The following is a 27,989-nucleotide window of genomic DNA, read 5'->3' on the forward strand; positions in this document are numbered from 1 at the left end:
GAGCACTAAACCGCTTCTGACACCATGTCATAAAGCACGCTGGACAACCATGTTGCTGAACTGTTAGTTTATTAACTATTCGTATTTGCGCATGTCTCATACATGTTCACACATGAACCAATCAGGTGGCTGATCAAACTAAGATACTATTCATCACACCATGGACGTTCACAAGGTTATCAGGGGTTTGCACGGTGTGTCATCAGATTTGGACGTTGCCATATTGGAGATACTCGCCTCATTAGAAAGCATTAGGCACTGAAGTAAATCCCTAACATCGTCAAGGAAAATGGTTAGTTATTGCTGTGTTTTAGCTACCAAGTGAGGTGACAACTACCTCACTTGGTAGCACATTGGTTGATGGATTAAACACTTTGTTTATTTATTTTTCAACGGCAAACAATGGTGTGCGAGTTTTCTTCCATGATTGAATACTTCAAAATGACATTTGATAAGGGACTGTTTTGTTTAAGGGGTTACCGGAGGAGTTTTGGGATTGTTAGTCAAAATAGACTTGACCCTCCCTTCACCAGCAATAAATTTACTACGACCCTCCAACATCATTGGGAAAAAAGGCATGACCCTCCCCAATAATTTATTGATGCCTTTTGTACTCTAAGCAAATATGTACAGATAGCCGCTGTTTTTACAATTATAACATACATCACTTAACCTCTACTTTCCCATCTTACACATCACACTCCACCAAGATGGTGGCCATTTCAGTAGATTTACTCACTAACATTGTTGTGGAAACACAATAAGCATAGAAACTAAATGCATTTCCTGCATTACTGCATTACTTCAAATACCAAGTTAATCCTAGTAAACTAGTATTCACATGAAATAAAACAATAAAGCATTGAGACCATTCAACAAAGCATGTAATAACACATGAACGTCACTAGGCCTCCTCAGTGTTTGTATATTTTAGCGTATAGGTAAAGCTGTTGTGACCCATACTGTATACAGCAGGACAGAAATACCCCAGATACAGATAGATCCTGTTATCACATCTACACACATGTAGTAGAAATCTTCAATATTCATTTTAATCATCACCCCAGCCTTGCATCATGCCAAACCCTTTGTCAATCAAATGTTCACATGACCCATTGTTACTTAGACGATCAGCCGTGGGCCCGTGGTTAGCGCTTCGGACTTGTAACCGGAGGGTTGCCGGTTCGAACCCCGACCAGTAGGCACATGCCCTTTAGCAAGGCACCTAACCCCTCACTGCTCCCTGTGCGCCGCTGTTGTTGCAGGCAGCTCAGTGCGCCGGGATTAGTGTGTGATTCACCTGACTGTGTGTTCACTGTGTGCTGAGTGTGATTCACTAATTCACGGATTGGGATAAATGCAGAGACCAAATTTCCCTCACGGATTTCAAAATCAAGAGTATATATACTTATACATGAGAACCGCATGTGGACACATGACAACAATTAATCATTTCATGATGAGTCCTTTCCTCTTGACACAATGAAAGAGGGTGGGCTACGCTTTAAATGCAGAGGGAAGACACAGCTCTGGAGGTTCAGTTGGTTGCCGCCATAAACGGTGAGCTATGCTGGCCTCCGAGCTCATATGCAGGCCTCCGAGCTCGTAGTTCTAACACCATTGTTAACCAATAAATGTTTCACCATGTTTTCAGTTTTCAAACCTGCCTCTGTCTGCTTGCACTCAATTCTTTTTTACAAGACACACACACACACACACACCCATAAACACATCCCATCTCATCAGCACACATATAGCCACCACTCACATGTACAGTAAAGATCTGGCAGCTGCCTCTCAGCTGTCTGCTATTCTGTGGTCTTGGGGAAAACAAAAGACCAAAACCACTCTATCTCTGGACCCCAGCAGATATTACAGTGTCTGCACCTCTGCTGGAACACACATCAGCACACCACACACACACTACTGGGTGGGAAAGGTGTTGATGAGCCCAGTGTTTCACCCCCTCTGATCCTCTCCCACAATCCATCTCCTCTCCCTCCTGCTCCCCCTAACCCTCCTTCCTCTCCCCCAGGTGTTCAGGCCTTTAGTCCCTCTGTGATTGGACACTCATCTGATGGAAGGTCGAAAGTGAAGTTCATTAAGTTGAGTAGAAGTAAATATTCATGGGATTGTACTCAAGAGATTACAACAAAAAAAACATTTGTTTCTGATGTATGATAAAATATACACTTCATGTTGCCACAAAACTGACTCAGTCTCTGTCCAAATTCATCAGATATTATGGTGGAATTCACATTTACACTTTTAAAAAATAAAACACACACATCATGATCACTACTGTTGAAGGGGTATTTTCCTCTTTGTGAGTCACACAATCAATTAAATAATCCATGTTTGTTTATCAACCCTTCTAAAGTTGTTTGTTATGAATAAATAACAGAGGGTCAGGGCCAGATATCAATACATGATGTGGGAGTGTGTGTGTGTGTGTGTGTGTGTGTGTGTGTGTCAGTCTGAAACTAGGATCAAAAGGTCAGATCAGTCCTGGAGTCTGACCCTCTCCGGCTCTGGTTCCTCATTCAGGCACAGTAATGAAGAGACACAACTCCCCCTAGTGGCCAGATACCAGAATGGGAGTGTGTGTGGATCACAGGGCAGGAACTCTGGTCTTCTACAGCATCTCTGACACAATGACCCTCCTGCACAGAGTCAAGACCACATTCACTCACACACTCTACCCTGGGTAATGGATAGCTCCTAGATCATCAGTGAAGTTATTGTGATCTGGGTTTCATGTTTGGAACAGATCATCGGCTAAATGTGTGAGACCTACAGAAGTGATATGAATATTTCTGCAAGCACCCGTAAACACCAGATCAAATAAAACATCAAACAAGTGGAGCTATACCCCAGCTCTCTCCCTCTCTGTCCTCTCACACACACACACACACACACTGTACCTCTGTTCTCTCATATTAATGGTTGTGTAAATGAGGTGTGAGTTCAGTACTTGATCACCACACAGTGTGTTGGTCTCCAGCCATTATTATCCTCTGTCCCCCTGACCTTTGACCTTTGTTAAGTCTGTTATGGTGAAAGTAGTAAAAGCACAGGAGGCCGACGTGTCCCAACCTTGAATGTGTGTGTGTGTGTGTGTGTGTGTGTGTGTGTGTGTGTGTGTGTGTGTTTAAATACACCCTTTCCAAAATCTAAATGGTTATGGATCAGGGATCAACACATAACAAAAAGCTGAAATGTGAGGTCACCCATTTATGGTAGATATTACAGCATTCATGACACATGTGGTATTAAAAAAATAAAATAAATAAAAACAAACAAATAAACAAACCAACCAAAATCACACAGGCAGACTGTTCAGCAGTCCATCTCTGGTCCATTTGCAAATTACACTTTTGAGAGTACACACACACACACACCATACAGGGCCATACAGGTTTCATACAGGAGTTACGTACAGTGCACCAGTGACCAAACTGTCCCAGTGTGTGTGTGTGTGTGTGTGTGCGTGCATGTGTTTGCGCGTGTGTGTGTGTGTGGGTGGGTGTGTGGGTGCGTGTGTGCGTGTGTGTGTGTGTGTGTGTGTTGGGGGGTGTGGTACAGGAGGATACCTGTGGAAATACTTGATGTAGGTGGAGTGCAGGTACACGTCTCACTCAAGTGAGGTCATACTGTCTTACAGTACTGAAAAACAAAAGCTAATGATTTATTTACAAATACAAAACTCAGTCTTTCACTTCTGTATGGCTCGTTACGCTTTCACACGCTTGTGTGTGTATGCGTGTCTGTGTGCGTGCGTGTGTGTGTGTGTGTTTGTGCGCGCGTGTGTGTGTGTGTGTGTCTGTCTGTCATCTGTGACATCTGATTTATTAATGTCTAGTTGTTGTCATTGATTCCTGGTCTGTTTACACACAGACATACACACAGATACACACACACACACACACACAGTCATGAACACAAAATATTTGACTTAATGCACAGCCATAATTTTGGGAAAGTGTTTGGTCACACAGACTACATGACACAAGGTGGTAGGATTGCTAGACTGTTTCATTTATGCAACTTTCTGCTTGTGATCGGGAGTCTTACTGTAATGTCATCGTATGTTCTATACGGCCTTTCACTTGGAGAAAACTCAGACAAATCCATCTTCTCATCTATATCTCACTATGGTTTGGTACGCAAGGTACCAAAGAAGGTAGGTAGAAGGTACGCAACAGTGACAGAGGGAGTGACTCCGTGTTGACCAAAGATTCTAGAACAGAGCTCTGCTCTAGAATCTTTGGTGTTGACGCTGATCCATTTACAGTTTCATTAATTTTGCAGTCACAGTATCCAAAGTTGACTTACATAATATACTTACATATATTATTACAAGGGGTTACATTTTCCCTGAAGGAAATTCGGGTGAAGTGTCTTGCTCAAGGGCACAATGGTGGAAGTCGGGAATTGAACACACAACTTATCACGCTCCTGTATGTTAGCCCAGCTCCTTAACCACTACACTACCACCTCTCTATTATGGTAATAGTATAGTGCTTTTGGTTTATACATGAAGTCGTGTAGTCTGTATGACCTATAGGTCTCAAGCAACCCAGAGCTACATACCTGTTCATTCTCTCATTGTTTTACACACTCCCCATTCATTAACGTACTGCATTATAGCACCAGGATTTGCTTTCTGTAATATCTAATAATTTATATAATCTACAATATTTATTTATTTAACATAAAATCAGCCCTAATATGGCTGGCTCTCCTTCAGTTACATATCATTTTGTTAGTTGACATTGCTGTGCAGACTTTGAGATCTCTTCAACTGTTTCAAACTACAAAATATTTCCACTAGAAGGACCTATTCTATTACACTTGATATCCAACAGCATTATGAACACAGGCTATGATGCATTCATATTCACGGATTGGGATAAATGCAGAGACCAAATTCCCCTCAGGGGATCAGAGGAGTATATACCCATCCACTTTGTTAGCTCTGAAATGGTGGCTTTATTTTATTGGTTAATGTGTCCTGATTTGCGATAGACTAGGTTATGTTTTCAATAAGCTAGTTGGACAAAATGTTGGACTTTAATCTACCTACAAATGTGTGATGTTTTCGAATTTCCTCATCCATGGGAAGCACAAATATGCACACAGCCTAAGCTACAGCTGGCGATTTTATTAATGATAGTTATCTATGTAGCTTATTGTGTTATTCTTCATGGTTACCCGTAATAATAAAAAAGGCGGCTCGAACCCGTAATAATATAAAAGGCGGCCCGACCCCACTGCAGGGCTCTCAAGTTTTGAGGACAGGCAAGAGTGACATTTCCCGTCGACACTCACCCCCCCCACCTAGCCACCTAGTTAAAAATTAAAAAGCAAAAAATGAGGTCAAAACTGCACGAAAATGAGGTCAAAACTGCACGAAATTGAAAGTGTAGGATCATTATGACACCCTCCAAATGCATGCCAAGTTTTGTGAACTTTCGTTCATGGGGGGCCTTACAATAAAATAATTTATGTGTACATTTAGTGACCGTACACCAACAAGGATTCCCGGGACACTGAAAGACCGGGGTACACTAAACCATCGTTTTTTGTTTTGATCTGTAGCCCTGTAGTGCTGTACTGGACCCCCCGAAAGGAGGGTAGGGCATACACAGTTTTCTGTGAATATCTTGAGAACCGTAGGGCCTAGGATGACCAATTTTTTCCGGATGTTTGCCTCCAGGGGTCATGTTAACCCATTCCATGTGCACACATGTGCATAAACAGATACACACGCACACACATACATTCACAGTAATCATACGTATGACACATACTCACACAGTAGACATATGTACGCATGCATGCACATGCACAAACACACATATGCAGGCAAACACACAAGCACGCACACACACACACACACACACACACACACACACAAACCCACACACATAAACATAAACATGTACACGCACACATGCACACAATTCAAGAATTTCTCAGAATTATGAACAGGCAAGATGGGGGTGGGGTTGTATAAAATTATTTTTTACATGTGAAATCTATGAACTAATCATGTTTTGGTACCTGTTGTCTAGCAGATACCAGTGAGAATTGAGTGTGGATAATGCAATTTAGTGAGACAGTTAGAATCATATAGGCCTTTCAGCGTGATTTATTTTTGTGGAAAAAATGTGCTGGACTGGGCGGCGGTCATATTTTGTACCGCTCGGCGGTACATCTAGTTCTAATTGTTTTCCAACAGTGTCTCAGCTTTCCAAAAGAGAGCAGACGTTTGATTATTGGCTAAAGTATGTAGGAGCAATGCCCTCCTAAGTCAAAATGGGGCAAAAGTATAATTTATAATTGCTCAGATTTGCAAAAGAAATGATTTGACACATGGCACTGACAATTCAATAATGGGCCTTTTTACCACCTCTGAGCATCCAGTAACCTGGACCTTTTAGGGGGCTTTCCTCTCAGGGTGAATGAGAGGATGCTTAATTGCTTTTTACCCGACATTTTTGAATACCGATGCAATGATTAATGCATCCATGGCCAGGATATAATTATATAATATGACGTGATTTTAAAAGTGACCTATAACAATAGGCTATGCAATACACTTTAATTTGTTTATTGCTAATAAAAGGATTAAGCCTATTTGGAGAGAGAGATGTTTAGAATGTGACAATATGTCAGTCATCGTGTGAACCAAAGTATGACTAGGCATAGGCTACTTGTTCTGAGCAAGTGTTGTCAATGAACAGGCTGTGAAACTGTTGGCTAAGTTACAGACAGTCATGAACAACTGATGCTAATTATCTGGGAAACATTCTCTATAGCAGCAGTCACGTTGTCATTGTTTGTGTCAAACAAGTTGTGGATTTGTTGTAACATTAAAAGATGACTTTGTGCTGAAACCATGAACTGATGCTCGAAGCTCCAAGGTGAACGAAACTTGGAAGAAGTAGGTAACAGGTTCACGTTCGATAATTCACGTTCAACAATTCCAGGATACGCGTTTTTCATTGGTTGTTGCGTTAAATCTTACCCAGATACAATACAGTTATTTTCTGATTGGCTATTGTGTAGCCCCTCTCGTTATTTTTGATTGGCTGATAAGTGGCAGGCTCAACTCCAGGGGAGACGCGCTTGATTTCTGCCGGTTCCATAGTGAGAGCGGCGCGGCCAGAGACATTTTGGGCGCTGCCGCAGCATATTAAATATATAAATAGTTTTTCTGCGTGAGAAATACAATGTGTGGCGGGAGAGCGTGACAAAAGACTGAAATGAGTGACTGTCACGCTCAATGCGTGACACTTGAGAGCCCTGCCACTGCATGTGTAACAGTGATTTGGTTTCTTCCACTTGCACTAATTTTTTTTGAGTTGTTTTCTTACATACTGGTAACAGTTGGTTGAGTACTGGCCTGTAGTGGTCATACACGTAAAACTGCGTGGCTTTCCTCATAGTTTGAGGATTAGAGCCAGCAGTAAGTTGTATGTAAATAGAACTCCCACATAATTAGATTAGAATTCATTACTAAACATTCCAAATCAACACCAATGGTCTCGAGGTGTTATGCACTTACTTTGCCAATGTAACCTGTGTATTTTGTGTAGTGTTTTTGTACATTTACGTCGACGTGTGGATAGCTAATATTTCTTCTCCCTCTCATATTAGCATACTGTGTTAAAATCCATGCTGCTGCCTTGCTACGGAATCCCTCAAGTGCTATCTCTCATGCCAGGTACATGTTATACAATTTGTTAGTATATCTGTATTGCATTTTTACTTTATTCATAAATACTATATAGTTTGAGGATTAGAGCCAGCGCATACTGTGTTAAAATCCATGCTGCTGCCTTGCTACGGAATCCCTCAAGTGTTATCTCTCATGCCAGGTCAATAAATGACGAACTCCTCCCACGTCTCCTTGCCATTTCTTGAGAAAACGCAACGCAGACAAGTAGAAGGGGTTACACATGCACGCAACAAGGAAGCTTTGAACAACACAAGAAGAAACGAAAGTGAAAGAAAACTCCCTCAGTAGTTCGTGTTTACTAGTATTCGTTAACGCCTAACGAAAATGGCAGAAGCGATTTCAAGTAACCAAGACCTTTTAATGTGTCCGATTTGTTTGGATCTACTGAAGGATCCAGTGACTATTCTCTGTGGACACAGTTATTGTATGGGCTGCATTAAGGGCTGCTGGGATCAGGAAGACCAGAAGGGAGTTTACAGCTGCCCACAATGCAGACAGACTTTCACTCCAAGACCCGTTTTGAACAAAAATAACGTTTTTGCTGAGCTTGTGGAACAGTTCAGGAAGACCAGAATTCAAGGTGCTTCTCCTCAGTGTTTTGCCGATATAAAGGCCCCAGATACAGATAGATGTTGTTATCACATCCACACACGCGTGCACACACACGCACACACACACACACACACACACACACACACACTGTGTATACAGCAGGACAGAAATATAAAGACCGCAGATATAGATAGATGCTGTTATCATATCTGTCACGGACTGAGCCGTGATGTGCTCACGCAGCGTGCAGCCAGCCAAACGCCGGCGCTAACATTCAAACTGTCCTGCCGCTGTTCTCCGTGTAATATCACTGTCATTACCGTTTGCTCTGTTGTATTCCTGGTTCTCTATTCACAATGTCATTTACCACCGTTCACCATAAATGCCAGCTAGCATGCGTTGTTGTTTAAGGTGCAGGGAAAGGCCTACCGGCATTCTTAAGTAGCAAATGTTTGTGCATGACTCCATTCACATTACTCAAACTATATACATTGTCATTTCCATCTCCCATCTGTATTAATGTCTTCTGGTAGCAAGTAATGAAAATACCCACACTGGCTGTCAAACTTCTCATTTATTTAGTTAAACCTTCGTAATTACAACTTTGTACACAGTTAACTCACCACCATCCCGAACTCCGTTTCAACTTCCTGGTTTAACGTGGGGAAGCCGAGGGAATGTTCCACTAGGTTGAAATAGAGGGGTTTCGCGGGTGATTGGTGGTGGGAACCATTATTGCAGGGGTGTTTTTGTGTTTATCACTAATATGGGTTTTTCTCTTTACAAATGTGATTTTGGTGGGGGAAACATTTTGTATGTATTTCTATATTTGCTGTTTGCTTGTTTGGTTTATTATTTGGTTATTATTGTGTGATTATTTGGTTAATTGATTTTTGTTAGCAATGGGGCAATCTAGTGGGAGGGGCTACAGCTAGCCTAAGGCTGTATTAGGCCCCATGGCCTCAGTTGCAGTGGGTCTGTGCAGAGAGAGAGAGAACTGTAAATGAGAATTGTGGACTGGTTAAGTGTGCAGGGTCTTTTGAGACATAGCCTGGCAACTTGATGCCTATTTATTTTCTTTTGAACAGTTTTGTATTTTTGCTCATCTTGACACTGAATATTTGCAAGTATTCCTATTTTTGAAAAAATAAAAAATAAATAAACAAAAGACCCTTTTTGGAAACTTGCATCTTCCCTGACTCCGCCATCGGTTATCCTGCCACAATATCCACATATCCACACACACACATAAACACATCCCATCTCATCAGCACACATATAAGCCACCACTCACATGTAAAGATCTGGCAGCTGCCTCTCAGCTGTCTGATATTCTGTGTTCTTGGGGAAAACAAAAGACCAAAACCACTCCCTCATCTCTGGACCTCAGCAGATATTACAGCGTCTGCACCTCTGCTGGAACACACATCAGCACAGCACACACACACTACTGGGTGGGAAATGTGTTGATGAGCCCAGTGTTTCACCCCCTCTGATCCTCTCCCACAATCCACAGACTTCTGAAGTTTTGCCTACAAAAAAGCTACCCTCTTTGCCCATATAAGGAGATTTGGTATCTAGAGATTTTACTAATGTGAAAATAACATTCAATTATAGCACCTGTTAATCTCTTGAGGGGATAATTGGGAATGCAGGTGTTTTGTTCTACACATTTTTGTCCTCTGCCTTCGAGTGGGTACTGTGATCTTCGGTACGCTGAAACAGCACACTTTGATTTTGCTACCCCAGAGCTATCTTGCAATACAACTTGCCATAGAAGTAAATATTTATAAGGTTGTACTCAAGAGATTTAAAAAATATATCTAATGTATGATAAAATATACACCTTATGTTGCAACACGACTGACTCAATCTCTGTCCAAATATATCAGATATTATGATGGATGTTACATTTGTCCTTTTTGAAAATAAAAAAAAAACTCACGTGATCACTACTGTTGACGGGGTCATGTAATATGTACATATTTCATGTTTGTGAGTCACGTAATCAGTTCAATAATCCATGTTTGTTTATCAATCCTTCTAAAGTTGTTTCCATGATGTGGGAGAGTGTGTCTGTCAGTCTGAAACTAGGATCAGATCAGTCCTGGAGTCTGGCCCTCTCTTAGACTAGAAATCTAGACACGCCCCTAGCGGCAGCAAATTACATTTACTGCCAGGGCTAGTCTAGCAACTCTCCGTTGGCTTGTGAGCTCCAGAAATCGAAACTCAATCAGGCCAATGAAATCGTGTATAGAGTCGTTAGGTGGGCTAATGATTGATGGCAGAGTTGCAACGGCTTGAATTCTCTGCTACTTGAAAACAAATAAGATGGATGTTGCTGTTGGCGAACAGTGTGACACGAGTTAAGCTTTTATTAAGTTGGCAAACGTTTGAACTAGCCAACTAGCTCTGCTGGTGGGAAACGCATGGGACACATAGCGCTGCCGCTGTCCTATAGCGTGCAGAGGGAATTTGAAAGACAACTGATTATCCCGCCCCTCGGACTGAGCACTGCGAACGGTGAGTGTCCAGACCCTACATTTTAATGTGGCTCTGGCTCGTCAGGCTAGTTCTAACCTTAACCCGTGAGGTGAGGTCAGATCAGTCCTGGAGTCTGGCCCTCTCTGGTTCTGGATCCTCATTCAGGCACAGTAATGAAGAGACACAACTCCCTCTAGTGGCCAGCTCCAAAATAGGAGTGTGTGTGGGTCACAGGGCAGGAACTCAGCATCTCTGACACAATGACCCTTCTGCACAGAGTCCAGACCACATTCACACACACACTCTACCCTGGGTAATGGATAGCTCCTAGATTAGCAGTGAAGTTATTGTGATCTGGGTTCCACCTTTGGAACAGATCATCAGCTAAATGTGTGACACCTACAGAAGTGATATGAATATTTCTGCAAGCACCCGTAAACATCAGATCAAATAAAACATCAAACAAGTGGAGCTATACCCCAGGTCTCTCCCTCTCTGTCCTCTCACACACACACACACACACACACTGTACCTCTGTTCTCTCATATTAATGGTTGTGGAAATGAGGTGTGAGTTCAGTACTTGATCACCACACAGTTTGTTGGTCTCCAGCCATTATTATCCTCTGTCCCCCTGACCTTTGACCTTTGTTAAGTTTGTTATGGTGAAAGTAGTAAAAGCTCAGGAGGCCGACGTGTCCCAACCTTGCAAACACCGCTGAAATGTCCCAACCTTGCAAACACCGCTGAAAAGTCCCAACCTTGCAAACACCGCTGAAATGTCCCAACCTTGCAAACACCGCTGAAAAGTCCCAACCTTGCAAACACCGCTGAAATGTCCCAACCTTGCAAACACCGCTGAAATGTCCCAACCTTGCAAACACCGCTGAAAAGTCCCAACCTTGCAAACACCGCTGAAAAGTCCCAACCTTGCAAACACCGCTGAAATGTCCCAACCTTGCAAACACCGCTGAAAAGTCCCAACCTTGCAAACACCGCTGAAAAGTCCCAACCTTGCAAACACCGCTGAAAAGAGCCCTTTTTGAAAGGGGAGAAGTAAAGGAAGCAGCGAAACCTGCAGCTGCCAGCCTCCCCCCCCCCCCCCCTCTCTCTCTCTCCCCCCCCCCCTCCCTCCCTCTCTCCCCCCCCCCCCTCCCTCTCTCCCCCCCCCTCCCTCTCTCTCCCCCCCCTCCCTCTCTCTCTCTCTATCATCATATGCCCAAACTTTTACTGTAAGGACATTTTCAAAAGTATCTTGCCAAAATTATAACGAAACTCACTGAATATCCTAGTTTAATATTTATTCAAATTTCTTTCATCTATGGAAGCAATAAGTAATATGTACTAAGCAATAATGTCTAATCTCCAAATAAATATTGTGCACCTCCTTTGGTGTCCACTGTCGGAGTCTCCCCAGCCATCTGCACACCTGGAAGGCGGGTCTGGAGGCAGGTGAGGGTCAGCGTGCTGTGGAAGGCGGGTCTGGAGGCAGGTGAGGGTCAGCGTGCTGTGGAAGGCAAGTCTGGAGGCAGGTGAGGGTCAGCGTGCTGTGGAAGGCAAGTCTGGAGGCAGGTGAGGGTCAGCGTGCTGTGGAAGGCAAGTCTGGAGGCAGGTGAGGGTCAGCGTGCTGTGGAAGGCAAGTCTGGAGGCAGGTGAGGGTCAGCGTGCTGTGGAAGACCGCGCTTACCACCTCCACGGCTTTGCTCATCCTGTGTGACCACACCCTAACACAGATCAGCACTCGGGCTACGTTGCTGGGCAGGAAGCAGGTGACCAAAACCACCACCACCATAGCCAGGGAGGTGAGGGTCCTCTCCAGTGCTGCTGTGGAGATGCTATGGTGACTCACACGAGTCAATGTTGCACACACATTTACCTGTCTCCAGGGCACTGAGCTGAGATGCTCACTTTATGGTTCAAGGACACCAGGAAGAGGAAGACGTCACCAAACCTCCAGTCTATTCCGGAGAGGCAGTAGCCAACACGTAACCATAGCACCACCACCACACTGGAGAGGAAGGAGGTCAGCCAGGGCCAGGTTGAAGAGGAGAGCATGGATCTGCTCTTTCAGGTCCTCATGTCCCAGAGGGCCAGGCAGTTAGATTTCAAATCAGCACCACACAATATCTCCACTAGATGGCAGCATTACTCTTCATAGTCATTGAATTAATGGCATTGTGTAGTAGCCTATCCATGCATTTTGAATGAGGACATTCTGAATTGTTTGCTTTATTTTACAGTGTTTAAGGTTACGAAATGGAATTCAATACTTTGACAGTTTTGAAGTTTCTCAGTCAATTTCATCATACATGGAAACTGGTGCTTCTTCATGACCAGTAAACGAGGTTGTTTTACTCTTAGTTTGAAGCAATCACCTAATAAAGTCAAAGTCAAAGTCAGCTTTATTGTCAATTTCTTCACATGTTCCAGACATACAAAGAGATCGAAATTACGTTTCTCACTATCCCACGGTGAAGACAAGACATATTTTACCAATTTAAGTCCACAGACAAACATAACATTCAAGTAAACAAAAAAGTAAGTAAATAAGTAAATAAGAGGGCACATATAATAATGAAAAAAAAATAAGAGCAGCAAAATTTGGTTGAAATTGTGCATAGACAGTCAATAAAATACTAGTGCAAAGTCAGGCCAATAAAAGGCTTGGGTAGTTCTGTTTGACCTAAGTAAGAAAGAAAGTGGCATAGTGGTGCAAGTTATGTAAGAGCAGCAGGAGTGTTGTGTTTTCAGGACAACAACAACAAGTTGTAAAGTGTACAAGTGTGCAAGTGGAGTAGTGCAGGCGGCCCTTTGTGGGTCCAATGTCCAGGATGTTATGTAGCTGAGGGTGGAGGGGGGAGAGGAGGGAGAGAGTTCAGCATCCTTACAGCTTGGTGTATGAAGCTGTTGGTGAGTCTGGTAGTGCGGGAGCGCAGGCTTCTGTACCTCTTCCCAGAGGGCAGTAGATCAAACAGATTGTGAGCGGGGTGACTTGCATCACTCACAATTTTGGTCGCCTTGCGGGTGAGGTGGGTGGTGTAAATGTCCTTCAGGGAGGGGAGTGAAGCACCCCTCCCTGTTACATAATGGTAATAACCCATATTAATTGGTCATATCAGCCATGCAGAATTATCTGCCAATCTTTGTCAATCACAAATGTGTTTTGGCCATGATCTGGGTTGCATTGACACAACCCTACATTACATCCACGGAAGTCTTTCAAGCGTAGGCGGGTCTACACCGAGTTCAGAGGAAACGAAACTGAAAGGAGAGAGTGGCTTCGGAGGTTCGAAGTGTTTGTTGTGTTGTGCTCGGGAAGAATGGCAGAGGCGATTTCAATTAACCAGGAGGACCTTTTTATCTGTCCGATTTGTTTGGATCTACTGAAGGATCCAGTGTCTCTTAACTGTGGACACAATTACTGCACGGGCTGCATTAAGGGCTGCTGGGATCAGGAAGATCAGAAGGGAGTTTACAGCTGCCCACAATGCAGACAGACTTTCACTCCAAGACCTGTTTTGAACAAAAATAACGTTTTTGCTGAGGTTGTGGAACAGTTTAGGAAGACCAGAATTCAAGTTAGGCCTACTGCTTCTCCTCAGTGTTTTGCTGGACCTGGAGATGTGGAGTGTGACAGCTGCGCCGGGAGAAAACTAAAAGCGGTCAAGTCCTGCCTGGTGTGTTTGTTGTCGTACTGTGAGACTCATCTCCAGCGCCATGATGAACTCTCAGGGAAAAGACACAACGTGGTTGATGTCACAGGTCAGCTACAGGACAAGATCTGCGCTCAGCACCAGAGGCTCCTGGAGGTATTTTGTCGCACGGATCAGAGTTGCATCTGTTTGCTATGTCTGGTAGATGAACACAAAGGCCATGACACGGTCTCAGCTGCAGCTGAGAGAACGGAGAAACAGGTAAGCACCGGGAGGGAGTTCAGGTGCGGATATCTTTAGTGAAGAGTGTATCACTTACAAAAATATATATAAACAATTACTGCAAAACTGCAGTTTTGATAGGCTATGCATTAAATAAGAAATGCTTCTTACAACATATTTAAACAAACAGGATTAAATGATAATGATGGCTCCTTTTTTCGAAGGTCATGAAGTGAAACGGCATAATCTTCAGGTTGAATGAAGTTGTCAAAAAGCAGACAAAAAGCTATCCTCACTTTGAAATGCATATGGGCTACTTCAGACAAAAAGCTATCCTCACCTTGAAATGCATATTGGCTACTTCAGACAAAAAGCTATCCTCACCTTGAAATGCTTACCTTGTTGACATGCTGTGCCAAATTCACAAGAGTCAGAAGGACCCAGCACTGACAGGGGGGAGAACACTTATATATTATCATCAAGAACGCTAAATTACATAGTCAAACTTATATATTTCACCATACATTATTGTTGGCAAAGTGATAACCTTTCACCAGTTTGTGGAAACTAAAGGGGCAACATTATTTTCTATAGACCCTTTCAACAATAAAAACAAAAACAATGCTTGAATGTTCTATTTGGGCCCCAATCTACTTCCTCTTCATTAAGATAACATATGGAATGTTAAAAAGGAAGTCTTGTGGGGCCAACTATGATGCTGATAATGGAACTCTCTTGAAAGGGTCCATAATAGGGCCCATCATTTCTAGTGGTAGTTGTTTTTTTTAACACATCTCTATGTCCAGAAAGGGACAGCACAGTTTGTGTTGTTTCTAACACATTCATTTAAAGTGTGTAGTTATACGCATTGCATCAAATTATATGACTTATTAAATGTTTCTTTCAGAAGCATAGCTAAACAGAATAGTTTGCTGGACTCCCAGTTGTTACTGATCCCATCCCAAGTAAAGATGAACACAGTCCATTACTGAATACGTGGTATCTCTCCCAAGTCCCAATAACGACACTGTTTGCTCTGTGGTTTCCACAAATGCTGCAGAGACAGGCTTCTTAATGACTAAATTTATAGATCAAAATGTCATGTGAGGATTAAATTACTATTGAATATACAGTGTAACTATGTAGTAATGTGTAGTCTGGTATTGTCACTGTGTCATTTAGAAGGAGATGGAGGAGACCAAGAGGAAACTCCAGCAGAGACTCCAGGAGAGAGAGAAGGAGCTGCTGGAGCTTAGGAAGGCTGTGGAGACTCTCAAGGTGAGTACTGAGAAAACTATAGACCCTTTTAACTGCATAAACAAACAGGTGTGCTCCTTAGGCATTCCCTGTGGCTCAGTAATCAACATTGAGCTGATGGTAATTTGGGGACAAACACAAATGTAATACTGACCAGACTAGAGGACAGCAGCTGGCTGCCATGTCAGAGCTCATCTAACGGTAGCCAGATGGTACGTAGCTGTGCAGTGTGTAAACCTCCCTCCCAACACCTTAATAGACGCGCTAGCAGGAGATGCTAGAGCCTGTGGGTTTAAGAGACGCGCTAGCAAGATATGCTAGAGGGTCATTCCATGTGAAAACAGCCAATATCGGGGTATCATGTACATGGTACCTCTCAGATTTTGTTGTAAAGGGGTGAAAATATGCCTTATGTTACCAAACGAGGGAATCTGAAGTTTCGGGTCAATATTTCATGGTTTGCTGGTCATGGGGGATAAGGGGTTAATCCGTGACAGTCTCAGTATTTAATTGTTTGCCATCTCTGAGCATAATACTAAGTTATTTCCACTATTTTCATGCTTTATCATCACTAAATTCTCCCTGATCTACATTCCAGACTTCTGGAAACAATGTCCAAAATGGTGCATTATGAAGAATAAAATTCATATTATGGAGCTTCATAGTCAAAAATTTGATTTCATTAAAAGAAAGAGCAAAAATGTACAGTATCTTTATCTGGTATAAATCCCATTAGGATCATCAAGTGCCCACATGGTCATTTTGTGGTCCAAATATGGGGTTCCAAAAGAGTCACCTCTGCCGGAGAGGGTTTTTGGACCCCCATGAAACCCCCACCAGTGGTACCATACCCTTCAAATTAATTTTGGCAAGAGCAAGGTTCCCACATATAACAAATAATCCTGTTTAGAATAAATATGATCATTAATTGTGGTGCTAGGGCCACCCAAAAAGTGAAAAATCACACATGCCGTCAACATTTTTTAGGAATATTGATTCTGCCTCCCGAATTGTGTAGTACAGGCTACAATGAACTACCACACTAGTTTCCAGCCCTCTACCACTATTAGAACAGACGCTATGGGCTTCCAAAAATGGCAAAAGATGAAATGTGAAATTCCAATGTGTCAATTAGGGCCGTGGCACCCGAAATTCAAATAGACGCCACAGGCACACCGTTTGAGATATTGACCTGAAACGTCAGATTCCTGTGTTTGGTAACGTAATATACGGCATATATTCACCGCTTTTCAGCAAAATCTGAGAGGTGTCATGTACATGGGTGGCTGAGTTGGCGTGGAATGACCCTAGAGCCTGTGGGTTTAAGAGACGCGCTAGCAGGAGATGCTAGAGCCTGTGGGTTTAAGAGACGCGCTAGCAGGAGATGCTAGAGCCTGTGGGTTTAAGAGACGCGCTAGCAGGAGATGCTAGAGCCTGTGGGTTTAAGAGACGCGCTAGCAGGAGATGCTAGAGCCTGTGGGTTTAAGAGACGCGCTAGCAGGAGATGCTAGAGCCTGTGGGTTTAAGAGACGCGCTAGCAGGAGATGCTAGAGCCTGTGGGTTTAAGAGACGCGCTAGCAGGAGATGCTAGAGCCTGTGGGTTTAAGAGACGCGCTAGCAGGAGATGCTAGAGCCTGTGGGTTTAAGAGACGCGCTAGCAGGAGATGCTAGGGCCTGTGGGTTTAAGAGACGCGCTAGCAGGAGATGCTAGAGCCTGTGGGTTTCAGCTCCCTTGCTGGCGTGCTCAACTCCCATTCCGAGGTGCTGCAAGTTGCAGGTTCAAGTCAGTACGAGTGCAGAGCTGAGCCGCACAGTCAACACAACGCAGGTTACACTCAGTCAGGGCTCTCACCCAGTCAGCCAAAGAGGAGTCGGCAAAACTGAGTCACTTTCCAGTTCCTCTGGTCCACACTGTGGGTAACAGGTTGTGTGGAGGAGCTGAGTGAGGGCTGCTTTAGATGGACCCTCTGTTTGTGTCTCCAAACAGAGCTCTGCACAGACAGCAGTGGAGGACAGTGAGAGGATCTTTACTGAGATGATCCGCTCCATTGAGAGAAGGCGCTCTGAGGTGACAGAGTTGATCAGAGCTCAGGAGAAGGCTGAGGTGAGTTGGTCTGAAGGACTCCTGAAGCAACTGGAGCAGGAGATTGCTGAGCTGAAGAGGAGAGATGCTGAGCTGGAGCAGCTTTCACACACAGAGGATCACATCCATTTCCTTAAGGTAACTGTAGTGTAGATAGATTTTTTGCAAGTGTTTAATTTCCAACATCATACAACCCTTGTTGGAATATACTAATTAAATTGACATACAGTATACAACATAAAGTGTCTGTTTTCAGTTGAATGTTCTTGCACTCAGTGCCAAAGCTCTGCAATATTGCATTCAGTGCCAAGGTACAATATACAACCTCAGATATGCATTAGATCAGGGGCTGTATTGAAGACATCCTTAAGCTCCCCTGCGCAGTCCTTCAGCGCACGACCTGGGATGTTGTCTGGACCTGTTGCCTAGTGAATAGGTCTTAGTGAGTTAGGAGTCCTCTTGACTTCTTTTAAGCTGTCCCAGACTTAGGTGCTACTTTTAGGTCTAAAATGCTTCGTGAATTACTTTTAGTGAAACAAATTAGGAGTCCTAAAGTTAGGAGTGACACGCCCATTATTTTTAGGAGTTGCTCCTAAATTCGCCACTTAGGAGCTACTTTTAGCCTTAAAATTCTTTGTGAATACGGCCCCAGATATAATTATGTTCCTATCCATTCATCTCTCTCTCTCTCTCTCTCTCTCATTTGTAGCATTTTCAGTCAGTCAGCCCTTCAGATTTATCCAGCACCTCTGTCAGCCAAAGCTGGTCTTTTGAGGCTGTGAAGAAATCTGTCTCCTCACTGAAGGGGCAGCTGGAGGATTTCTTTAAGCAGGAAGTCATGAAGATCTCTGCAGCAGGTTTGTTATATAGACATTCATTAGAAAAGGAGAAGAGGTCACATAATATGATAATCTTTGGATAAAAGTGTCTGCTAAATATCATAATCATAAAATAATGAAATGTATGCAAATTGCAGCCTTTTCTCTTTTTCTGATATAGGTTATTAGTTGTTACAGGTATATGAGTTGTTCAGTCCAGCACTCTAAGAAACTATACAAATAATTAATTGAAGCCTGCTCCTATACCTGTGCATAGTGATATTCATTTATGTTGGTCATGGCTAACGGTGTGACGATTCATTAATTAGGCAAAGTGACTGATATGTGCACGTTGTGAGCACAACACAATGATGGGAGAGACACAGAGTAAGTTCCACAAGGTTTACAATTTATTAAGTCCAAAAGGTCTCAAAACAAGCAGGGTCGGCCGAACGGCCTTCAAACAAAGGCACCTGATGCGACCGGATCAGCAAGCCGTACCAAGCGCCTGGTGCTCTGCTGCTCTCTCTGCCTGCAGAGGGGAGGATCTCCAGCGGATCTGAAGCCATGACCTGTGCAGCGGTGCACCTAATTGGGCTGATTGGCTCCAATCACACCTGTATGGGACATAAGGCAGAACAGAGAAGCCATGGCCTGGGGGAAAGGACAAAGCCACGGCCTGGGGGAAAGGACAAAGCCACGGCCTGGGGGAAAGGACAAAGCCAGCGGGCCGTGACTTACAAATGATTACTTGTATTTGTGCCCAGCTGGTTTTGGTCATTCAATGTGTAATATATACCAACTTAATTGACCCATTTGCTCAGCAGTTTGTTGGGTTAAGCAATTGATTCAAATGGTTCCATTACATTAAAATGAATCATCATTTAGCTGACGCTCTTATCCAGAGAGACTCCCAGTGAACTAACTACAGGAACTACTGAAGCAACTTGGGGTTAGGTGCCCTGCTCAGAGGCACAATGGTGGCAGCCCCTGGGATCAAACTCACAACCTTTAGCTGTTCCATTTGGAAGCTCCCGAACCACTAGACCAGCAGCCCCCACATCTGAAGGTCTTCTGAACATGCTCTTCCCGTCCTGATGAAGATCAGTGCTGCTTGAATGAGTGCATCTCCATCTTCACTTTGGTTCAAGTTTGGTTAGTTATAATGCATTTCTTCTTTCTCAGTGTCTGATGTCCAGGCTGTTTTTACTGAGCCAGTAACCAGAGAAGAGTTCTTAAAGTGTAAGTTGATCTGGTCTACAAACACTGAGACAAACATGTACACACACAGTCATTCATTCAAGTATTTGTGGAAACACACACACACACACACACACACACACAGGCAGTGAAACACACTCACCTGTACACTTGCACACAACCATTCATACAAAAATGTACAGAATCACACACACACACACACACACACGCATACACTAAAACATAAATACACTTCTTTTAATACATTTGAATACAAGCAGTGAAATTCACTCATGTTTATACTTACATACAGCCATTCACACAAAAATGTACATAATTATACACACACGCATGCACACACGCACGCACGCACGCACGCACGCACGCACGCACACACACCTAATTAAAATACAAATCTAACTTTGTCCTCTCTTCTCCCTCATCAGACTCCTGTCACTTCACACTGGATCCCAACACAGCACACAGACACCTCCATCTGTCTGAGGGGAACAGAAGAGTGGAGTGGAGAGATGAGCTCCAGTCATATCCTGATCATCCAGAGAGATTTGATGGGTGGGAACAGGTGCTGTGTAGAGAGGGTGTGTCTGGACGCTGCTACTGGGAGGTGGAGAGGAGTGGGGAGTGGGTTGCTATAGCAGTCTCATATAAAAGCATCAGCAGGAAAGGAGGAGGTGCTGAGTGTGTGTTTGGAGATAATGATCAGTCCTGGATGCTGCTCCTCTACAGCTACAGCTCCAGCTCCTCTTTCTGCCACAATGATAAACTGACTAAACTCCCTCTAGTGGCCAGATCCAGAATAGGAGTGTATGTGGATCACAGGGCAGGAACTCTGGCCTTCTACAGCATCTCTAACAACACAATGACCCTCCTGCACAGAGTCCAGACCACATTCACTCACAAACTCTACCCTGGGTTTAGATGTTACCGTACTGGATCATCAGTGAAGCTGTTGTGACCCACCCTGTATACAGCAGGACAGAAATGCAAAGACCCCAGATACAGATAGAAGCTGTTATCACATCCCCACACACACACACACACACACACACACACACACACACACACACACACACACGTACCCATAAACACATCACACATCCCATCTCATCAGCACACAGATAAGCCACCACTCACATGTAAAGATCTGGCTGCTGCCTCTCAGCTGCCTGCTATTCTCTGTTCTTGGGGAAAACAAAAGACCAAAACCACTCCCTCATCTCTGGACCCCAGCAGATATTACAGTGTCTGCACCTCTGCTGGAACACACATCAGCACAGCACACACACACTACTGGGTGGGAAATGTGAAATGTGTTGATGAGCCCAGTGTTTCACCCCCTCTGATCCTCTCCCACAATCCATCTCCTCTCCCTCCTGCTCCCCCTAACCCTCCTTCCCCTCCCCCAGGTGTTCAGGCCTTTAGACCCTCTGTGATTGGACACGTGTCTGATGGAAGGTCGAAAGTGAAGTTTATTAAGTTGAGTAGAAGTAAATAGTCATGGGGTTGTGCTCAAGAGATTAAAAAAATATATCTGATGTATGATAAAATATACACTTCTTGTTGCAACACGAATGAATCTGTCCAAATTTACCAGATTATGGTGGAAGTCACATTTACAGTTTCTTTTTTAATAAAAAAAACACACATGATCACTACTGTTCACTGAGTCACGTAATCAATTCAATAATCCATGTTTGTTTAATAATAATAATAATAATAATAATAATAATAATAATATATTTTATTTAAAGAGCGCCTTTCAGGACACCCAAGGTCGCTTTACAGATAAAACAAATAGAAGAGAAAAAAAAAAAATATATATATATATATATATCAAAATAGGAGAAAAATATATATAGTCCATTTAGCCATATCACAGTCCATAGGCTAGTCTGAAGAGATACGTTTTCAGTTCCTTTTTAAACTGGGCAGTGGATTCACACTGCCTGATGTTGTTTGGAAGTGAGTTCCATAGCTTTGGGGCTGTGTGGGATAACGCTCTCTCTCCCTGCTGCTGAGGTTCATCAATCCTTCTAAAGTTGTTTGTTATCAATAATAACATGTCAGTGTGAAACCTGGCTGCAGAGGCAGTGGGCTTCTCTGGAAAGTGAATATCAAGAGCTCTGGATGCCCTGCCAACGACCTCCTCCAACAGACGGGGCAGCTCGTCCCCTGTGGGGCTGACTGCACAGGGCTGCGCACAAGGTAGCCCCTCTCCTTCAGACGAGAGAACAGTCTCAACCTCCTCCTCCACAACAGCGAGGACTCCCCGCGCACCCTGGCTACTCTTCCCATCTTCCTCGCTGGCCCATCGGAAACAGGAGAACCCGCACGTTTAGAAGAGAAAAAAACAACAACGGGCCTCCCTGGTGTGTACAGGCATAAGAAGACAATTCATGCACGACTGGGGGGTGTCCCTCGCCAAAATTGCATGTTGATGGCCCAAACACAACACACACCTATCATGGCCATCCTCCATAGGCATAGAAATGCCACAACCAAGGCATTTGTGGCCCTGATGGTGCTCCATATTGGAAGCGGGGCCAGCGGAAAGACGCTCCGTTTACAGCCACAGACGCACGTGAATAGGGAAGAGGCCAAAGCCACCTGTGTGCTACGAGCTAAAACTGGCTAGCGCAGTACACAGGCTGTTCCTGAGTGCGCTAGCGGGCAGCAGCACGGGCAATACAGTGCAAGAACGAGGCATCTACCGACACAGCGGCAGCCGCACCTATACTTACCTGTAGACACGTGTCACGCCGAAACTAATCAGCCGTGACAATGAGAACCGTGACGTCGGGAGCCAGCTGGAGTATAGCTCACTCGTTCCACTGACGAGGTCTCTGGCCGTACAAAAAACAGGCTCAGGAATCACCGCTGCAATTCTCACTAACCGGAGCACGAAGTTGGGCAATCCGAGAGATGACGAGGAACCCACCCACCCACACCCACCTCGACCGACCGGAGCCTGCGCCGTTCAGTGGGGAGTCGCACTCGTGTGTAACCCGTGGGTTACACGTGCAATACACCGACAGGACTGGCACAGCCTTTGCTAGCAGCCAGGAACCGAGCGAGGACACTGGGTATGACTGAGTAAGTTGTAATTTGTAATGGTGCCGCGACACTCGCCACCTCCGAACTCCAGACAAACAAACTTTGGCAGTGTCACACCACCGAGAGCCGGACACCGGCTTGAGAAGCTGGAACGGAAAGTTCACTCGTTTACAGCTGACCGAAGCCAGCCAAGCAAGGATTCCCGAACAACGCGTGAGCCACGGGTTACGTGTCGTGCACAATACGCTACGGAGGGATTTGACCACCTTCAAGCCAAGAAGGAGGATGAAAAAGCTACAACAATCCAGGGGCTGCCCATAGACAGACGCCCAATCCAAGACTGACACATTTATCCAAAGCCACTTACAGCAATAATATAACATTGAATTGCTTCTTGGCCTGTGCATTTAAATCATTTCCTAAAAAAAAGTCCTATTCTATGGACAGATGCGCTAAAACAACTTTTACAGTGATCCAGGAAGTCATTTTTCCCTTTAAATGGCATTTTCCAAGGTGTACATCCGGACGTGTTAATGACCACTTCTGTTCAGATTTATGGAGTTGCCTACTGTACCTCGCATCCACAAGAAGTTCATTTTTTGGGATGCATCAGAATGTGTTCATACAACAAAATGTACATAATCAAATGTGTCTCAGACCACCTGGGCAAGTGGTTTGAGTGATTGAATCACAGTGTGTCTTGGTCCTTTGCGGCTGGGGTGGTTTGATTCCCAAACCCGCCACTGCAAGTGTGTGTCGCTTTGGATAAAAGAGTCTGCTGAATATCAGTCAACTTTATCTTTGGTCCTTGTTTACACTTAACCCTTTCATGCACGCATTATGAAAAAAATTGTCTAGATTTTTTTAATATTGATTTTATTACTCTATATGAGCCTAAAACTGAAAAGCATTTTGAATTTTTAAAAAATATGATTTTATATAGAAGTTATTTTACTGTCCACGTATGTGGACAGTGCGCAACAATGGGGTAAAAAATAATAAAGAGTAATGACAGAAAATATGGACCATTATGTGACTTTAATGCAAAAAAACAACAGTTTTTTCAAGTACATCATAACAGTAATGATTTTAATGGCATAGAAGGATATTCTAAAGATGTTATGCAACATTACAAAGAGTTAACATTTTAAATAGAGTTATTTATAATAGTATTTGATCATTTTTTTGAACATATTTCGTAACAGATAACATATAAAATGATTTAAAAATATTTGTCCAGTTAAAAAAAAGTAGATTGTACAATTATATCATGTTGGTTATGTTATTAACTGCAGAAAAATATTTTTTACCATGTCAATTAGAAGATAATGTTTACAAACATCTTGAAAGATTTGAAAAATGTTTTAAGTTTCAAAAACTGATTGATTTTACAATCATTTCTGTAATGTTATGAACAGCATATTACTTTTTTAGCATGTAACATATTTTTAATATTTGTGTGTGTGTGTGTGTGTACTGTATGTGTGTGTCTGTATGTGTGTGTGTGTATTGTGTGTTTATGTGTGTGTGTGTGTACTGTGTGTGTGTGTACTGTACAGTATGTGTGTATGTACTTTATGTCTGTGTGTGTGTGTGTGTGTGTGTGTGTACTGTATGTCTGTGTGTGTGTGTGTGTACTGTATGTGTGTGTGTGTGTGTGTGTGTGTGTGTACTGTATGTGTGTGTGTGTGTGTGTGTGTGTGTGTTTGTGTGTGTGTACTGTATGTGTGTGTGTGTGTGTACTATGTGTGTGTACTGTATGTGTGTATGTGTGTGTGTGTGTACTGTATGTGTGTGTTTGTGTGTGTGTGTACTGTATGTGTGTGTGTGTGTGTGTGTGTGTGTGTGTGTGTACACCACTTAGTCACCACCTAATGTCTTAATATATTACTATTTGCAAAACATGCACACCATTCATTGGTCTCTGTATATATTTCTGTAATGTTGTCATTATAGGCAGTTATTCCACTGCTTGGTTGAATTTCCCATTGTCCTACGTAATTTCTTCACCTCACTGTGTGTTCACTGTGTGCTGTTTGTGTTTCACTAATTCACCGATTGGGTTAAATGCAGAGACCAAATTTCCCTCACGGGATCAAAAAAGTATATATACTTATACTTATACTTATTTAGAACGACCATTAACCGTATGTTATCTGCACACCTATGAAGTAGATCCATTTTTTTGGCCGCATCACACTTGTATATTAATTCGCCGAACTCGTTGTGAAGTTTAAATGAACTGTCACGTTGCATCCGAGCTGTAAAATGCAGACGTTCAGAACATTGCAACATTGTAGCATATGACGGAGGTGGCTTTTAGCTAGATGGATGACAGCAGGCTAAGTAAAAGCGATGTTTCAAAGCTAAAGTTCATCAGAATCTTGGGATACTGACAACGGGAGAGATAGAACTAACCAAAGATTCTAGAGCGGAGCGCTCTAGAATCTTTGGAACTAATGACTGGTCTTTGGCCGTAGCAACCATCCATTTAAAACTAGTAACGGCAATTTGTCCTGTGAGTTGAGAAATTAGTTGATATGTGTCGGAAGAAATTAGTTCTACAAACAAGACAGTTTTAGCGATTAAAACGTTTAAATTGTAACAGGAAATGAACACAACGCAAGTGGCAACAGTGGAATAAGCGGGATGATGGACTCCACGGTGGATTAACATGCATTAACTTCTGTGAACAGACCACCGTGTCGTCCATTATCCCTTGATACTTCACATAATGTATAACATGTAGTTTGGTCATTATTTATCTTTACCAAATGTTTGTTTCTTTGTAATTTAAAGTAGTTAAATTCATATTTGAACAATACAAATAAAAAAAAACTTCCTAGTTACAAAATCAGATTTTTGGTCATTTAACTCCTCTGTTGCGCAACGTCCACATACGTGGACAGTTGGTTTTTAGTGTCTACAAACTATATTTTACATCAAATTTCATTCCTAAACACATAGAGTTGTTCAACACACTCTCCTGTACACCATAATATTTTTTTTCACCTGATTTTGCCTTCTTGAGTAGAAACTTTTTACAGATATGCCTGGAGCATTCAGCACATGGTCATTACTGTCAGCCATGTTGAATTGATGATGTCATCAAGCAGTCAATATTCCAAATATAAGATGATACATATTGTTAATATATTGCAATGGATCTATTATTATTGCCCTCAAGTGGATTGGAGTATATCAACATGATAAACAAATAGAAATCAGAGTTAAAGTTACTGTCCACAAATGTGGACATTGCGCATGAAAGGGCACTGTCCACTTATGATGAGATGGCCAAACACACATTTAAAAAATGAAAACAAAGTAAAAGGGGTCCTAGTGTGGAGAGGTGAGGTGCAGGAGCAGCACTTCCACCAGTGGCCTACAGGGGGCAGCAGCTGCACTGGCGCTCTGTCTCCACAAGGTGGCAGCACAGATCCATGGATTGTTGGGGTCAGTGCATTCTCCTTATCTCGTTCTCTCTCTCTCTCTCTCTCTCTCTCTCTGTCTCTCTCTCTCTCTCACACACACACGCGCACAATCTGAATCAGAGAGTATGGGTATTGTCATCTTTCAGCCACTCCCATTCCCCCATCATCTGATAGAACAGGAGACACACACACACACACACACACACACACACACACACACACACACACACACACTCACACAAACAATGACAGAGAGAAAGAGAGAGAGAGAGAATTCAAATGTAATTCAGATTTTCTTGTAAGTGACTAGCTAACATGTTTCTTTTTATAACTACTAAACAGTTACCCCAAAAGACCAGAAGGTGGCAGCATACACAAAGGAATGAGAAATAAGGTAATATCACATACAAAATAGGATGCATTCTTATGGAAGGCAGAACACTCCCCGCTTGGTATAATATTATTATGCCACTATATAACATTAAAACTCAACTTAAACATGAGTGACAAACTAAATTTTCTATTTCACTCAGAGAGAAGAATGACTATTTCTGAGATAGGCCTCAAAAGCACTTTAGCAGTCCCTTCTTTAACTATTTTGACCTCCACTTTCCGGATCCTCTTGTCACCGTTTGGCCGAGTGTTGAGAACCACTCCCACAGGCCATTCGTTTCTGTGGGCTTGGCTGTCCTTCAGCAGGACAACGTCGCCGGTCTTGACATTAGGCCTTTCATCAGTCCACTTTCGGTGGCCTTGCAGTGTTGACAAGTAGTCCCTTCTCCATCTCTTCCAAAAGGTGTTTGCAAGGCACTGGACATGTTTCCATTGCTTCCCGTGTAGATCAGCCATTTGGAAGTTTCCGGAGGGGGCTGCGACATTACTCATCTTTTTGGTAAGCAGCATCGCAGGAGTGAGGACTGTAGGCATATCGGGGTCAGAGGACACAGGCAACAGGGGCCTGGCGTTCATGATTGCCATCACTTCAGCCATGAGGGTGCTCAGGACCTCGTGTGTGAGGCGGGTGTGCCCAGTCTGAAGCAGCATTGCATCCAGGATGCGTCTGGCAATGCCAATAAGCCTTTCCCATGAGCCCCCCATATGTGAGGAGTGTGGCGGGTTGAAAACCCAAGAGCACTCCTTGCTTTGAAGGTAGGCTGTTATGGTTGTGTCTTCCGTGTTAATTCACAGTTCTTTGCAGGCTCCCACAAAGTTAGTCCCTCTGTCAGAGCGGAGAAGTCTGGCAGGGCCACGGATTGCAAAAAATCTTCTGAGCGCATTGATGAAGCTGTTGGTTTTCATGGATTCAATGAGCTCGAAGTGGACAGCTCTGGTTGCCATGCAAGTGAATATCACTGCCCAGCGCTTACTGTCTGCACTTCCTCCTCTTGTTCTCCGTGTCATGATGGCCCACGGCCCGAAGACATCAAGGCCTACGTTGGTGAACGGAGGCGCGGGTGCGAGTCTG

The 27,989-nt window shown here is 43.4% G+C and overlaps 1 protein-coding gene and 1 long non-coding RNA gene across 2 annotated transcripts in view; one reads left to right on the plus strand and one right to left on the minus strand.

Annotated features, from left to right (window-relative positions):
- Positions 1 to 2,525: 2,525 nt before the first annotated feature.
- LOC121716153 overlaps positions 2,526 to 27,989 on the minus strand; it is a 32,588-nt gene continuing 7,124 nt past the window's right edge. The window contains exons 2-4 of the long non-coding RNA XR_006033781.1: positions 20,967 to 21,292; positions 20,175 to 20,178; positions 2,526 to 2,718 (exon numbers count right to left, since the gene is read on the minus strand). This is a non-coding gene — a long non-coding RNA (uncharacterized LOC121716153). The remainder of the gene's footprint in view (positions 2,719 to 20,174; positions 20,179 to 20,966; positions 21,293 to 27,989) is intronic.
- On the plus strand, positions 14,021 to 21,090 carry LOC121716130 (tripartite motif-containing protein 16-like). Its single transcript, XM_042102333.1, has 6 exons — positions 14,021 to 14,696; positions 15,840 to 15,935; positions 17,902 to 18,135; positions 18,707 to 18,854; positions 20,001 to 20,057; positions 20,462 to 21,090. The coding sequence occupies exons 1-6, from the start codon at positions 14,103 to 14,105 to the stop codon at positions 20,989 to 20,991; spliced, it is 1,659 nt and encodes a 552-aa protein (XP_041958267.1). The 5' UTR covers positions 14,021 to 14,102; the 3' UTR covers positions 20,992 to 21,090.

This window comes from Alosa sapidissima, chromosome 8 (genome assembly GCF_018492685.1).
Source record: "Alosa sapidissima isolate fAloSap1 chromosome 8, fAloSap1.pri, whole genome shotgun sequence".
Classification (NCBI taxonomy): Eukaryota; Metazoa; Chordata; class Actinopteri; order Clupeiformes; family Clupeidae; genus Alosa; species Alosa sapidissima.

Coding starts and splice junctions, on each gene's coding strand:
- LOC121716130 (XM_042102333.1), top strand. CDS start 14,103: ATGGCAGAGGCGATTTCAATTAACCAGGAGGACCTTTTTATCTGTCCG. Junction 18,136..18,706: donor ATCACATCCATTTCCTTAAG/GTAACTGTAGTG, acceptor TCTCATTTGTAG/CATTTTCAGTCAGTCAGCCC. Junction 18,855..20,000: donor CATGAAGATCTCTGCAGCAG/GTTTGTTATATA, acceptor CTTCTTTCTCAG/TGTCTGATGTCCAGGCTGTT.